A 12,127-nucleotide genomic window follows, 5' to 3' on the forward strand; every position below is an offset into this window, starting at 1 on the left:
AAAATACTGGGGATATCTCAGTAAGGTACTGGCATTATCCAGAGATAGTCAGAGATACAGTATATCATAAGATATCTTGTTGTAATTATAATTGTTTTGATGACCAGTGTATGTATGCTTAACTACAACAACATGTTCAGCAGGCTAATGTCACGACTAGTCAAGGTGGGTGGAATCAGGCGCAGAGAGCAAATAATGAATAGAGGTTTATTCTCCGGTGAACAACAATAAACACGGACAACCCAAAATACAACCAGGGTGAAAAATATCCAAAACAGGAAATAACAGACAAACCGGAGAAATAAAACACAAAAACACCGACAGCCAAAACGAAATGACAAAAACAAACAATCCCGCACAAAACAAGGGCGGGACAACCTACATTATATACAGATACTAATTAACTAACACACAGGTGAAAACAATCAGACAAAACCAACAGATAACCGAAAAGGGATCGGTAGTGGCTAATAGGACGGTGACGACGACCGCCGAGCACAGCCCGAACGGGCAGGAGAGCCAACCTCGGCGGAAGTCGTGACAGCTAATGGGTACAGAAACGTTTGACTTGTTATGTTTTTTTTTATCAACCTTGGTTGAATGCATCAACTAGTAAGTTGCACCCTCTAAATTACACAAATGTAGGCCTAAATGTAAATATCAAAATTTAAAACTCGCAAAGAACACTAAGTAATATGTCACTGGATAATTCAAGTAAAATGCTGTAATTGTAATTGGTATAGTCAATTAGGTTACACTAACTGACTTGGTACTGTATATAAGACTACAGTAACAGTTTGGTACCATGACATGATTACAGTCGCTGTACTGTAAATCATTTATTTTGGTCTGGTAGTCTTGCCCCAGTTCACGCCTGGCATTGTACCTTGCTGTTTGTGGGAGTACCCAAAACCCCACGCAGCTGGCTGGGGAATCTCCAACTGAGCCAGCTCTGGTGCAGCCAGAGAGAAGGAGAGGACCATCTGAATCATTTTCAGTCAGCAAAGGCACATTCGTCTGTTTGCACGTGTGTGTGTGTGTGTGTGTGTGTGTGTGTGTGTGTGTGTGTGTGTGTGTGTGTGTGTGTGTGTGTGTGTGTGTGTGTGTGTGTGTGTGTGTGTGTGTGTGTGTGTGTGTGTGTGTGAGAGAGAGAGAGAGAGAGAGAGAGAGAGAGAGAGAGAGAGAGAGAGAGAGAGAGAGAGAGAGAGAGAGAGAGAGAGAGAGGGAGGGACAGGAGAGGGAAAAGAGAGAGAGGGGAGGGGGAGGAGAGGGAAAGAGAGAGAGGGGGAGGGAGTGGAGAGGGAAAGAGAGAGAGAGAGGGAGGTAGAGGAGAGGGAAAGAGAGAGGGAGATGGAGATGGTAAGGGAGGGGATTCGGGGATCGGAGTTCCTGCGCTGCATCTATTCTACGGTTCACCAATGCGCGTTGTGGTAGAGTTATTTTATTCACCTGTGCACGATCAGGAATACGTTTGTATTACAAACTTTTCATATATTTTTTGTCATCATCACCTCTAGTGGTAGGCAACACGGAAAGAGCTAAACTTTTATAACTTACGACCTAACCAATACGAGGTAAGTTTTATCGAATAATTGAAGTGAGTAAATTCAAACCTATGTTACGTGCATTTCCACCAGAGTTGTTGCTTGCAGCAGTTGATAACGATTCCACTGGGACACGAAGTTGGCGAATGGTTAATTCATGACATTAAATTATATTTCGCTAATTCTGTCATCAGTATGCAGTGGACACAGCTTTCCTGCAGCGGCTGTTCACTGATATGTTTGTTGACCAAGGGTTTTGTGGTGAATGGTGCGTCATGGACATTTTAATGCCAAACATTTTTAACATTCGATTGAGATATCTCGCTTCCCCCGTTGCTGTCTCATTTCTCTCAACACAGTTGGAGGTGAGCGCTATAAGTGTCAGACCTATTTATGATATGCTATGGGATGTTCTTAGTCTCTAGCCTTCAGTTCAATGTGGCTTAATGTAGCTATGAATGATGCGACGCTCCATTTTGGCACCGATTTTGGAACATGCATGCGCGTTGTTGTTTCAAAATAACTTTATTTGTGTAGACTATTGTATGTGCACATTTAGCAGATTCATGTTAGGATTTGTTTTGTGAACGTATTGTCTTTGAATATGAATAGCATGCCAGGAACTACGGTAGTTATACCGTGGTCACTTATGGGGTATTTGACGGAATGTACATTATAATAGAATAGGTAATAACAAAGTTCTAACAAATAAAGCTATCAACCTGCTTTTCTTGGCAGTGTTTGGAATGAGAAATAAACACGTGATGCATTAAAACTTATCAAGCATGAAATGCATCCTACTAATTCATCAAATGAAAAGTTATGATTGGCATGCATACCATGATGACAACAACGTATTGGTCGTTTGTCACTGCAAAGTCGATACACCGACGTATGGTACTTTATAATATGGTAGATGGGATACGCAGAGCAAACTGCATAACGCACGGACGATTCTGCCAGACTTCTCCTAGACCTTGCTAAGGTGGGGACTGATTAGAGTTATTTTTATGGTGTGTGTTCCACGTGATATTCATACTTTAGATGTCATATTCATCTATATTCTTTTCAGGTTCTCCACACTGTAATTTAGGAAATTCTCATTCAATACAGGAGCGAATTAATAAGCAATGTTTTCATCATTTGAAAATGAATTTCAATTATTAATGTTGCTTGAGATTGGATTTGTTTTATTGCTATGAATCAGCCATTTTCTTGCACAACACAAATCAATCAGCTAATTTTAATTGGAGTGATGCAATTAATCAATTTGCTCTCTAATCAAATTGACTTTTGAAAAGTTTGTCTGCTGTTGCAGGTTGATACATTTTGCTATTCAGAAGACTGATTCATTCATTCCAGCCTCTAAATAGGTCTGCCTAGATAGTTTTCACAAAACAAGCCTATGCTTTCTCAGGTTTGTGGCCCCTCCCCATCTCAGACAGTAATACTAATTTGGACTCCTTACAGTGTGTCTACCCCACTATGGAGAAGTACTCTTACACTCTCCTTCTGTGATAGTACATATTACAAACCTATAACCCAACCCATTAGATGGATTGCTTTGGCTATACTAAGGCTAAGAGGTGTGGAGCGAAGCAATTGGAGGCTGATGCTTCGTAAAACCCATCAAGATTTGAAAGGCTATCTGCTCTCAGCCACTGGCAGGCTTACATCAATGAAAAGTCCTTACATTTCCTAGACAAACACTTTTATGTGACTGAGTCACTGAATCACCTACATACAGTATCACGATTGTCCCATATGAGTCCTATATTATGGGTATTTTTTAGGTACAGCCTCCTTTACTAATAATGTTGACAACTATCCTGTATTAAATCAAAGATAGTTGGGAACAGATTTTCAATGTTTCAATACCATGGCATTGGGTTTATGAACTGATATACAAAACAACAATTGATGCATCAAATCATTCTTTACAATTTAAGCTATTATATGAAATTCTCGCTACAAAAATAGTGCTCAGTGTTTGGGGTATTGAACAGTCAGACCGGTGCAGACTCTGCCACGAGGAAACAGAATCATTAGAGGATCTCTTTTGGTACTGTCCATTAGTGGATTGTTTTTGGAGTCAAATCCAGGAAGGGTTGTTATGCTATAATATCAGGGTGTGGTTGGACCTGCAAACAGTATTGCTGGGGGATTTGAAGGACCACAGTCATTCAATAGTAAATATCATTGTACTCTTGGGTTAAAATGTTATTTTCCAGGCAATTTCGGCAGAAATGTTGCAGATAGGGAGGTTCAAGTCCCTAGTGAGTCACCATGGGAGAATGGAAGGATGTATTGTTAGAGGAAATTGTAGAATGATTATTTACTGGGAAGATGGAAGATCTGTGGCTGTCTGAAGTAAATATATACACAAATGTACAGTATAAATGTTTGAGGTCCTCCAATCAGGGGTGAGGGTGGGGATGGGATTATTGTATGTTTTGCGTTTTGCTATTCATACTGAACCAAAATATAAAAGCAACATGCAACAATTTCAACGATTTTACTGAGTTACAGGTCATATGAGGAAATCAGTAAATTGCAAAAAAATTATTACGCCTTAATTTATGCATTTCACATGACTGGGAATACAGATATGCATGTTTTTGTCACAGATACCTTAAATATAATGAGCCTCACAATGGGCCTCAGGATCTTGTCACGGTATTTTTGTGCATTCAAATTACTATCAATAAAATGCAGTTGTGTTCGTTGTCCATAGCTGATGCCTGCCCATACCGCAATCACACCGCCACCATGGGGTATTCTGTTTACAACGTTGACATCAGCAAACCGCTCACCCACAAGACGCCAGGCACATGGTCTGCTGTTGCGAATCCGGTTGGATGTTCTGTCAAATTCTCTAAAACCCCATTGGAAGCAGCTTATGGTAGATAAATTAACATTGAATTGACAGGAAACAGCTCTGGTGGCTATTCTTGCAGTCAACATGCCAATTGCACGCTCCCTCAAAACCTTTCACATCTGTGACATTGTGTTATGTGACAGAACTGCACATTTTAGAGTGGCCTTTTACTGTCCCCAGCGCAAGGTGTACCTGTGTAATGATCATGCTGTTGAATCAGCTTCTTGATATGCCACACCTGTTCGGTGGATGGATTATCTTGGCAAAGGACAAATGCTTACTAATGGGGATGTAAACAAATTTGTACACTAAATGTAAGAGAAATAAGCTTTACATGTTGTGTTTATATTTGTGTTCAGCGTATGTTTTGGTTTCATGCTGTGAGCAGGGTGTGTGCTGGACCTGGTAGTTATGGGTGAGCTCGCTTCCATAGGGGCTTGGTTCTTCCCGCCCTTGGAAAATCCCTTTGGCCCAGGGCATTGCCAGCGTCTCGGGGCCTGTAATCAAACCCACAAATGCTGATGCTCCAGGTACTCAAATAGTCGAAAGAAAGACAGTTTTATTGCTTCTTTAATCAGAACACAGTTTTCAGCTGTGCTAACATAATTGCAAAAGAGTTTTCTAATGATCAATTAGCCTTATAAAATGATAAACTTGAATTAGCTAACACAACGTGCCAATGGAACACAGGAGTGATGGTTGCTGATAATGGGCCTCTGTACGCCTATGTAGCTATTCCATAAAAAATCTGCCGTTTCCAGCTACAATAGTCATTTACAACATTAACAATGTCTACACTGTATTTTTGATCAATTGTATGTTATTTTGATGGACAAAAAATTAGCTTTTCTTTCATAAACAAGGACATTTCTAAGTGGTCCCAAACTTTTGAACAGTAGTGTATATAGATGGTCCAAATGGTCCTCCACACTGAACCCTTTCTGTGGGTTGTCCCACTTGGTTACACTCTTAGAAAAAAATATTAATTGAGGAGGGGTAGGATTCTACCAAGAACCTATAGATGGGTCTGTTATGCAGTGTTTATCACTAGACCCTTACAGTCCATTCTATGGTAATACGTGATTGTGATTTGCCATTGGGTGATCGGAGTGCTGCAGTGCCACTTGTTCCCTCAGAATTCACAGTGACTTGGTTGAATATTGCTCCAAATCAGCTATAGAAAAACAAGCATCTCTACTGTACTCCTTAGGGCTCTTGCGCTTTCAGTAAAAGATCAGGATTATAAGATTCTGTTATTCCGTGAATAGGGAGTTCTCAGTGGTTTCTTTGAACCCCCTCTCTCTGTTTGCATATCAGAAAGCCAGTGCCCATACTAACCTTACTGAGCTTATACGAGCCCATAGCAATCAGACAAGGGGTCCAAGACGGAGTAGTGAAATGCAAGTGTTTACAGATTAGAACTAACACAGACAACTGGCCAGTATTGACTTTTCACTGTTACATTTCTAGTGTTGATTCAGGAGTTAATTTCACTGTAAGAGTGAAATGAAAACTTAGTGGTGTAAAATAAGCCTGTGTTGGTGTTAATGAGCATAGTTATTGTTTTACACTGTGGTGAGTAAAACAGTCCCATCAAAACCACGAGCATCATTGTCATGTTTCCCAGAATGCTCTACTGCGGATAGGTTATTTTTCTAAACTAATCCAATCAGTTAGTTCGATTTATTGCACCTGTTACCGAAATTGTTTTTCCAGATTAAGTGGTTTAGGTAGTCTCCATTTTCAATTTCCATTGTCCTGACAGTCATTCTGAATGCAGATGAATACAAATACAAACTGTTGGCAATCCTAAATCTGTCTGGATTCCAATCGGAATTATGCATTCATTTGCAAGTCAGCATAATGTGACATTCAGGTCGTATGTGGTCTATAAACCAGGAGATTCCTGACACCGCTGTGTTAGGGGACACCAAAATAAGACCTTGTAATATGTAACGTATATTGTCATAGTTTTTAAAAAAGTATAACATTTGCCTAAGGACTCGCTTGGTGAAGTACAGTCATGGTTGGTAACTCTATTATGGTCAGTGCAATCCAGATCCTTGGGACGTCCCTACTCTTAACCCCAACCGTAACTCCTACCCTTACCCTTAAAGTTACCTTGACCATAACCTTAACCATTTTACATTTTAACTTCAATGGGGTAGGGAAGTCCCAAGGATTCCGGATAGCGCGGACCACTCTAAAAGTCACAAACATTTTAAAAGGACCCTAGGAAATATGCAAATGAGGCTTTACACTATACACCATTTCATTATATTTCACTCCATTGTAGATGGAAATTGTGTGATTTTTTTACCCCAGAGTAGAGCAAGTGCATTTTATATTTAATTCCAGATCAGAGTAAAATACTAATTAGTTCACTCCAGTGCATAGTGAAATGCCTATTGCTTTACTCCAGTTTATAGTGAAATCCTTAATATTTCACTCATGTGTATTGTGAATTTCACACAGCCAGTGTACATTTTCTACTCAGTATAGGGTTACAGAAACACTGTCTAAATGTTAACATTTTAACATTTAGTGTTAAATTCTGTTAAGAGCGGATGCATACTGCATACACACAGCAAAAGTGTTAGAATTAACACTACAGGGAGTAAGGTTAACACTTCCAATTTTGCTGTGTATTTGTTCTGCCCCGTGATTGGTTACTAAGCACTCTTAATCCCATTGTGAGGCGGGCAAATGGGATTAGAGACCTCAGAGAGAGAGAGAAAGAGAGAGAGAAACCGAGACCGAGACCCTTGCTACATGATGCAGATGAATATGTACTTCTCACTGTATCTCCAAAACTCTTAATTTCTCCCTTTTACTACTGGTATTTTAAAGCAGCTAAACACCTTCCAAGTCAGCGATGTGTAAGGTGATGCTTTTTATTATATCCTTTTGTTATATCCTCAAGTGCAAATGGTGGAAGGACAACTTCATTCTTCAAGCAAAACAAAACAGATATTTCTCCTGTACACTGAAGGTTGTAAACATCTGCTCTTCCTCTCTCCATCCCTCTCTCTCTTGCTCCTTCTGTTTCTTATTGATGCATATAGCATCAGCGAGCTCTTGACTCTCACTACAATTCATTCCCAGTTCCGTTCTGTGGGGCTCTGGGTTAAGCACAATAAGAAGCATTAATTTGTCTGCTCGCCTCAGCCTGACCCTGCACTGGGCAGATCCTCTCCAACACAATACCACAGTCTCAACCTGCCTGCCTCTGCCTCTACGGCTCTCTTGGTTCTCTCTGCCCTCCAGCCAGATCTGTCTCTGCATTTACTTTCTCCCTGTGTGTGTGTGTGTGTGTGTGTGTGTGTGTGTGTGTGTGTGTGTGTGTGTGTGTGTGTGTGTGTGTGTGTGTGTGTGTGTGTGTGTGTGTGTGTGTGTGTGTGTGTGTGTGTGTGTGTGTGTGTGTGTGTGTGTGTGTGTGTGTGTGTGTGTGTGTGTGTGTGTGTGTATTCCATTCCGTACATCATTAGGCTTTTCACATTCAGGACACAAACAGGTCACCTTGAGATGTTTGTCTGTTGGCGGGTCAAGTGGGACCCAGGGGATCCTGAGTGGTGCGGCAGTCTAAGGCACTGCATCGCAGTGCTAGAGGTGTAACAACAGACCTGGGTTCAATCCCAGGCTGTATCACGATCAGCTGTAACCAGGAGTCCCATAGGACAGTACACAATTGGCCCAGTGTTGTCTGGGGTAGGCTGTCATTGTAAATAAGAATTTGTACTTAACTTACTTAAAAAAGGTGTTCTTGGGAGTTTCTTAGAAGTGAGCAATGGTTCTATGGAGCACCATTTCTACTCAAAGATTCCTTTCTCTTGGAAAGGGTTCTTTGCAGTCTGAATGGTTGCAAAGAACCTTCTTGCTAGAGGATGTCTCCACTGAAACAACCCTTGTTGTCGCTGTTGGCAGCAATTTCATCTAATTCATCTTCTCCTTCTATTCTTTATCTCAGTTTATACCAGTTTTGCGCAGGACTAGCATAACCGTGTGAAGGTGGAAACAGCCTGATTTAAATTCTGTGAAGTGTAACTGCTCTTTTTGCCTCCTGAAATAAAGCCGCAGCTATGTAATGAAAACACTTCTGAAGCAGTGCATGATACCATCATTTATCTCTATGTGTTAATTACCAGCACTTGATAATGACTTCGTTAAGGCACGAGTGGAGCGGAGCAAATGACTTCCAACAGGATGTGGTGTTAGCTGTTTTTATTTAGCTCCCGGGGAGGAAGAGGAGAAAACACAATGAGTGCTAGAGACTGTGTGGGAAGAGAGAGGACATTGCATGCCAAGGTAATTATCTCCATTGGCCAAGGCATCTGCCTATAGTCTATAGGAGGAGAGAAAAAGACAGGTCAGAGAGGAAACAGATGTATGCATGGTCAAGAGTCTCGGTTTCTGTTTCTTAAGAGCTCGCTTTCAGTTTCAGTAGTCCTCTTGGGATTTTTGTGAGTTTTCTTCTGGCTGACTTGAATTGGTAAGTCAAGTGATATTTGGTCATGTACCTAGTGAACGGATTGACTTTTTAGTGTTTTCACACTGTCATTACATTGTTTTATGGCTAAGCCTGCTCAGCTCTCAACTAGATAACAACAGTATACAGTATACTGCTCAGGTAATTTTCCAATGGTGGTGTCGCTGGGATGTGGTGTGATATATGCTTAGACAACAGTCAATCATAATAAGCCTATTTCACTACTTCCACTAGTTCCTAATGGTATGACTGGTCGTTGGTAGTCAATCCCATGCAGCATCATGATGGTGGCTGAGTGATTGAGGCAGAGATCGCGTTGCATGCTCATACGGCGCTCCGTAGTCCTCACACACACAAACTGCTGGGAGTAGAGGTCAGAACACGAACCGGTCCGTCATGTTGCTGACAGCTCAGATTTATTTTTAATCTTGTGGATGAGGGCTTGCCAAACAGATCAGGTGCCTTGTTAGTGTTGTGTGGAGAGCCATAGCGGTATTACTTTGTGCCCTTCTACAAAGAAAATGTGACAAAATAACGACCTTGGAAAAGGTAAATCTGCAGTAATGTGAATTCAGCACGAAAGAAGGCTGAACGACACTTAATTGTTATTCCTACCGCCCACAATTTTTATCCCTGTATGTGGAAATCACTTTTCTTGTGTACATAGATAAGCCAGGTCATTTTGCTTCAATATTCTTGTTAACATTTGACCTCTCTCAATCTGGGTTTAGTTGGGAATGGGAATATACAGTGTAGGTTAGTACGTAGAACTTTATGGGCCCTTGAAGGATGCTATGTTAATTGTATTTACCATATTTACTGTCGATTCATTTTTGTTCAATTTCTTTATCAGTGGTTGAAAAATGTAATTATCATTGCATCAGCAAGCACATTACTTAGTGTCTAAAGTGACTGCGGTCACTGAGGCAATTTCGCTGATGGCAGTTTCTCTCTCTCTCTCTCTCTCTCTCTCTCTCTCTCTCTCTCTCTCTCTCTCTCTCTCTCTCTCTCTCTCTCTCTCTCTCTCTCTCTCTCTCTCTCTCTCTCTCTCTCTCTCTCTCTTTCGCTCTCCTCATCCCTTTGTTCTGATAGGTGCCAATTACTCCACCCCTGTGGTGAAGAAGCAAGCTTCCCCGTCGCCGTTGACCCTCAATCTACCCCCAATGTCAACCCTCTATCTCCAAAGTGGAGGGAATTACCACAGCTTTTGTCTACAATCAAGACCAATGAACAGCAGCACCACTCCAATACCCAGAGCTTGACTTTTTCCTTTTTCTTCAATCCAAGTACTCTCTTCTTCAGGGTTGTATCCACGGTCTTCTTCTTTTTCTTTTTGGCAAAACATTGGGTCAGGAGGACAGTGGGATTAGGCCCTGAGGGTTTTATCATTTCTCTGCTGTGTGATTTTTCTCTCTCCTGGGCTTGTTGCTTGTTGGAGGGGTCCTAAATGAGGTGGTGTGGCTCAGGAAGTGTGTGGAGAGCAAGTGCTCTCCTGGCTCTGCTGCTTCCCCTCTGGGAGCTGGGCTGCTGGGGGTTGATCTCCACCTCTGGGGCCTCTGGGACACAGAACCAGGCCCAGCACACTGCTGGAGGCCCATGGGAGCTGCTTCGCAGGCACAAACGCAGCTGGGTATGGAACCAATTCTTTGTCCTGGAGGAGTACACAGGTGAAGAACCGCTGTATGTTGGCAAGGTAAGTGTTTGCAGTTCATGTGTATTTATATAGCAGTTTGAATGAGAAAGTTTGAATGAGAAACAAACAATAGATATTGTTTAACTGCACCATCTTTTTAGAGAGTAAGAATTTACAAGTACATGTATAATACATCAAAATAAGTCACTCTAATTGCTTATATGTTTTTTAAAACACGTTCATATCTATTTATAGAATTAGTCATTTTAAGCTCATGTTTCAGTCATGTGTTCCTTGTCTCTCAAGTTTATTGCATTCCACACAGGTTGAAAAAAATAAACATCATTTTTTCAATAATTAGAGTAAGTGATCATTTGAACCATTAATCACACAATGCTGTTTTTTAAACATTTTAATTATATATTGACTCTCTCTTTTAAACTGTATTTGAGTATCAGCAACTCACAACAGTTGCCAGTAACCACAGCTCATTTCAGCACCACATTTAAGCAGACAGCTCCCTCTCAGTGAGGGCCTGAGCTCAAATTGGGCAGATGGGCCTCATTTGCATTTCCTGGATTTCTGTTTTCTTGAGGAATTTCGTGGTCTTATAATCAAATCAGGTTTCAGCTTTCCGCTCATCTGCAGGATAATTGCTCAGGTCTGCATGTGTTTGCAGGCTCTGCACTCACAAACACACTTCCTGACAGTCTCTGAACTAGATAAGTGGTTCCAGCAGCAGGAATTAGGATAGTTGTGACTCTCCCATTATCTCCCATTGAGGGCTGGAGTAATGTTATGGATAGGAAGCCAAATCACAATGTGTATCCTTAGTGTCAGTGAAACCTTTATGTAGTATACTGCATATACTGGCCTCAGTGATTATGTGTATTTACTATGGTTGTGGTATGCATTTTATTGTTCTTTATTTGTAGTCTTTGTTAGTCAATTTATTGGTTTCTTTGTACAATGTTGACCTTTTAAAGTTGGAATGAGAGCGGTGCAGAAGGTCAATCTGGGCCACTGAGTTGAACCTGAGATTTGTGTACGTGAAGTCAAAGTTCCTTCTCTGACTTGTACAACTCCAGTACGATAAAGTTAAGTGAATAAAAGCACCTTTTTCATTGCCCTCCAAGCACTCGGTCAGGCTTGTACACTGTAGAAATAGTAGCATCAAAACACAAAAAACTGTCACTCATACAATCAAGTGGTTAAGAAATACAAATGGTTTATAGCCTAAATAATGATTGAGGATAAGGGCCTATGGAGAATCTTTTTTTTGTGTAATTACACTTTATGCTTTGTTAGACAGATTAGAAACAGGAGGAGACAGAGGAGTCAAAGTGGGACAGGCGGAAGCGGGAATTGAACCTCTGACTTCCGGGGCAGGAAAATGGCATATTTCATTGTAGTCTCATTGGAATATTACCCACTCAACTACACAGCCACACTGTAAACATAAATTCTGGGGTAAATTGAAATTGACAAAAGAACACACAAAAAACATACTTAATAAAAAATGTAACCTTTAATTAACTAGGCAAGTCAGTTAACTTCTTGCGTCGAACCATCCCGGATCCGGTATC

At 41.0% G+C, this 12,127-nt stretch overlaps 1 protein-coding gene across 1 annotated transcript in view; it reads left to right on the top strand.

The window, feature by feature from the left end:
* Positions 1-1,380: 1,380 nt before the first annotated feature.
* The window catches only part of LOC124039174 (cadherin-7-like), a 135,082-nt gene continuing 124,335 nt past the window's right edge, over positions 1,381-12,127 (top strand). Inside the window, exons 1-2 of the mRNA XM_046355081.1 lie at positions 1,381-1,574; positions 10,001-10,601. Coding sequence (XP_046211037.1) covers positions 10,356-10,601 — 246 coding nt within the window. The 5' untranslated portion in view covers positions 1,381-1,574; positions 10,001-10,355. The remainder of the gene's footprint in view (positions 1,575-10,000; positions 10,602-12,127) is intronic.

The sequence above is a fragment of the Oncorhynchus gorbuscha genome, linkage group LG07 (assembly GCF_021184085.1).
Source record: "Oncorhynchus gorbuscha isolate QuinsamMale2020 ecotype Even-year linkage group LG07, OgorEven_v1.0, whole genome shotgun sequence".
NCBI classification, from domain to species: Eukaryota; Metazoa; Chordata; class Actinopteri; order Salmoniformes; family Salmonidae; genus Oncorhynchus; species Oncorhynchus gorbuscha.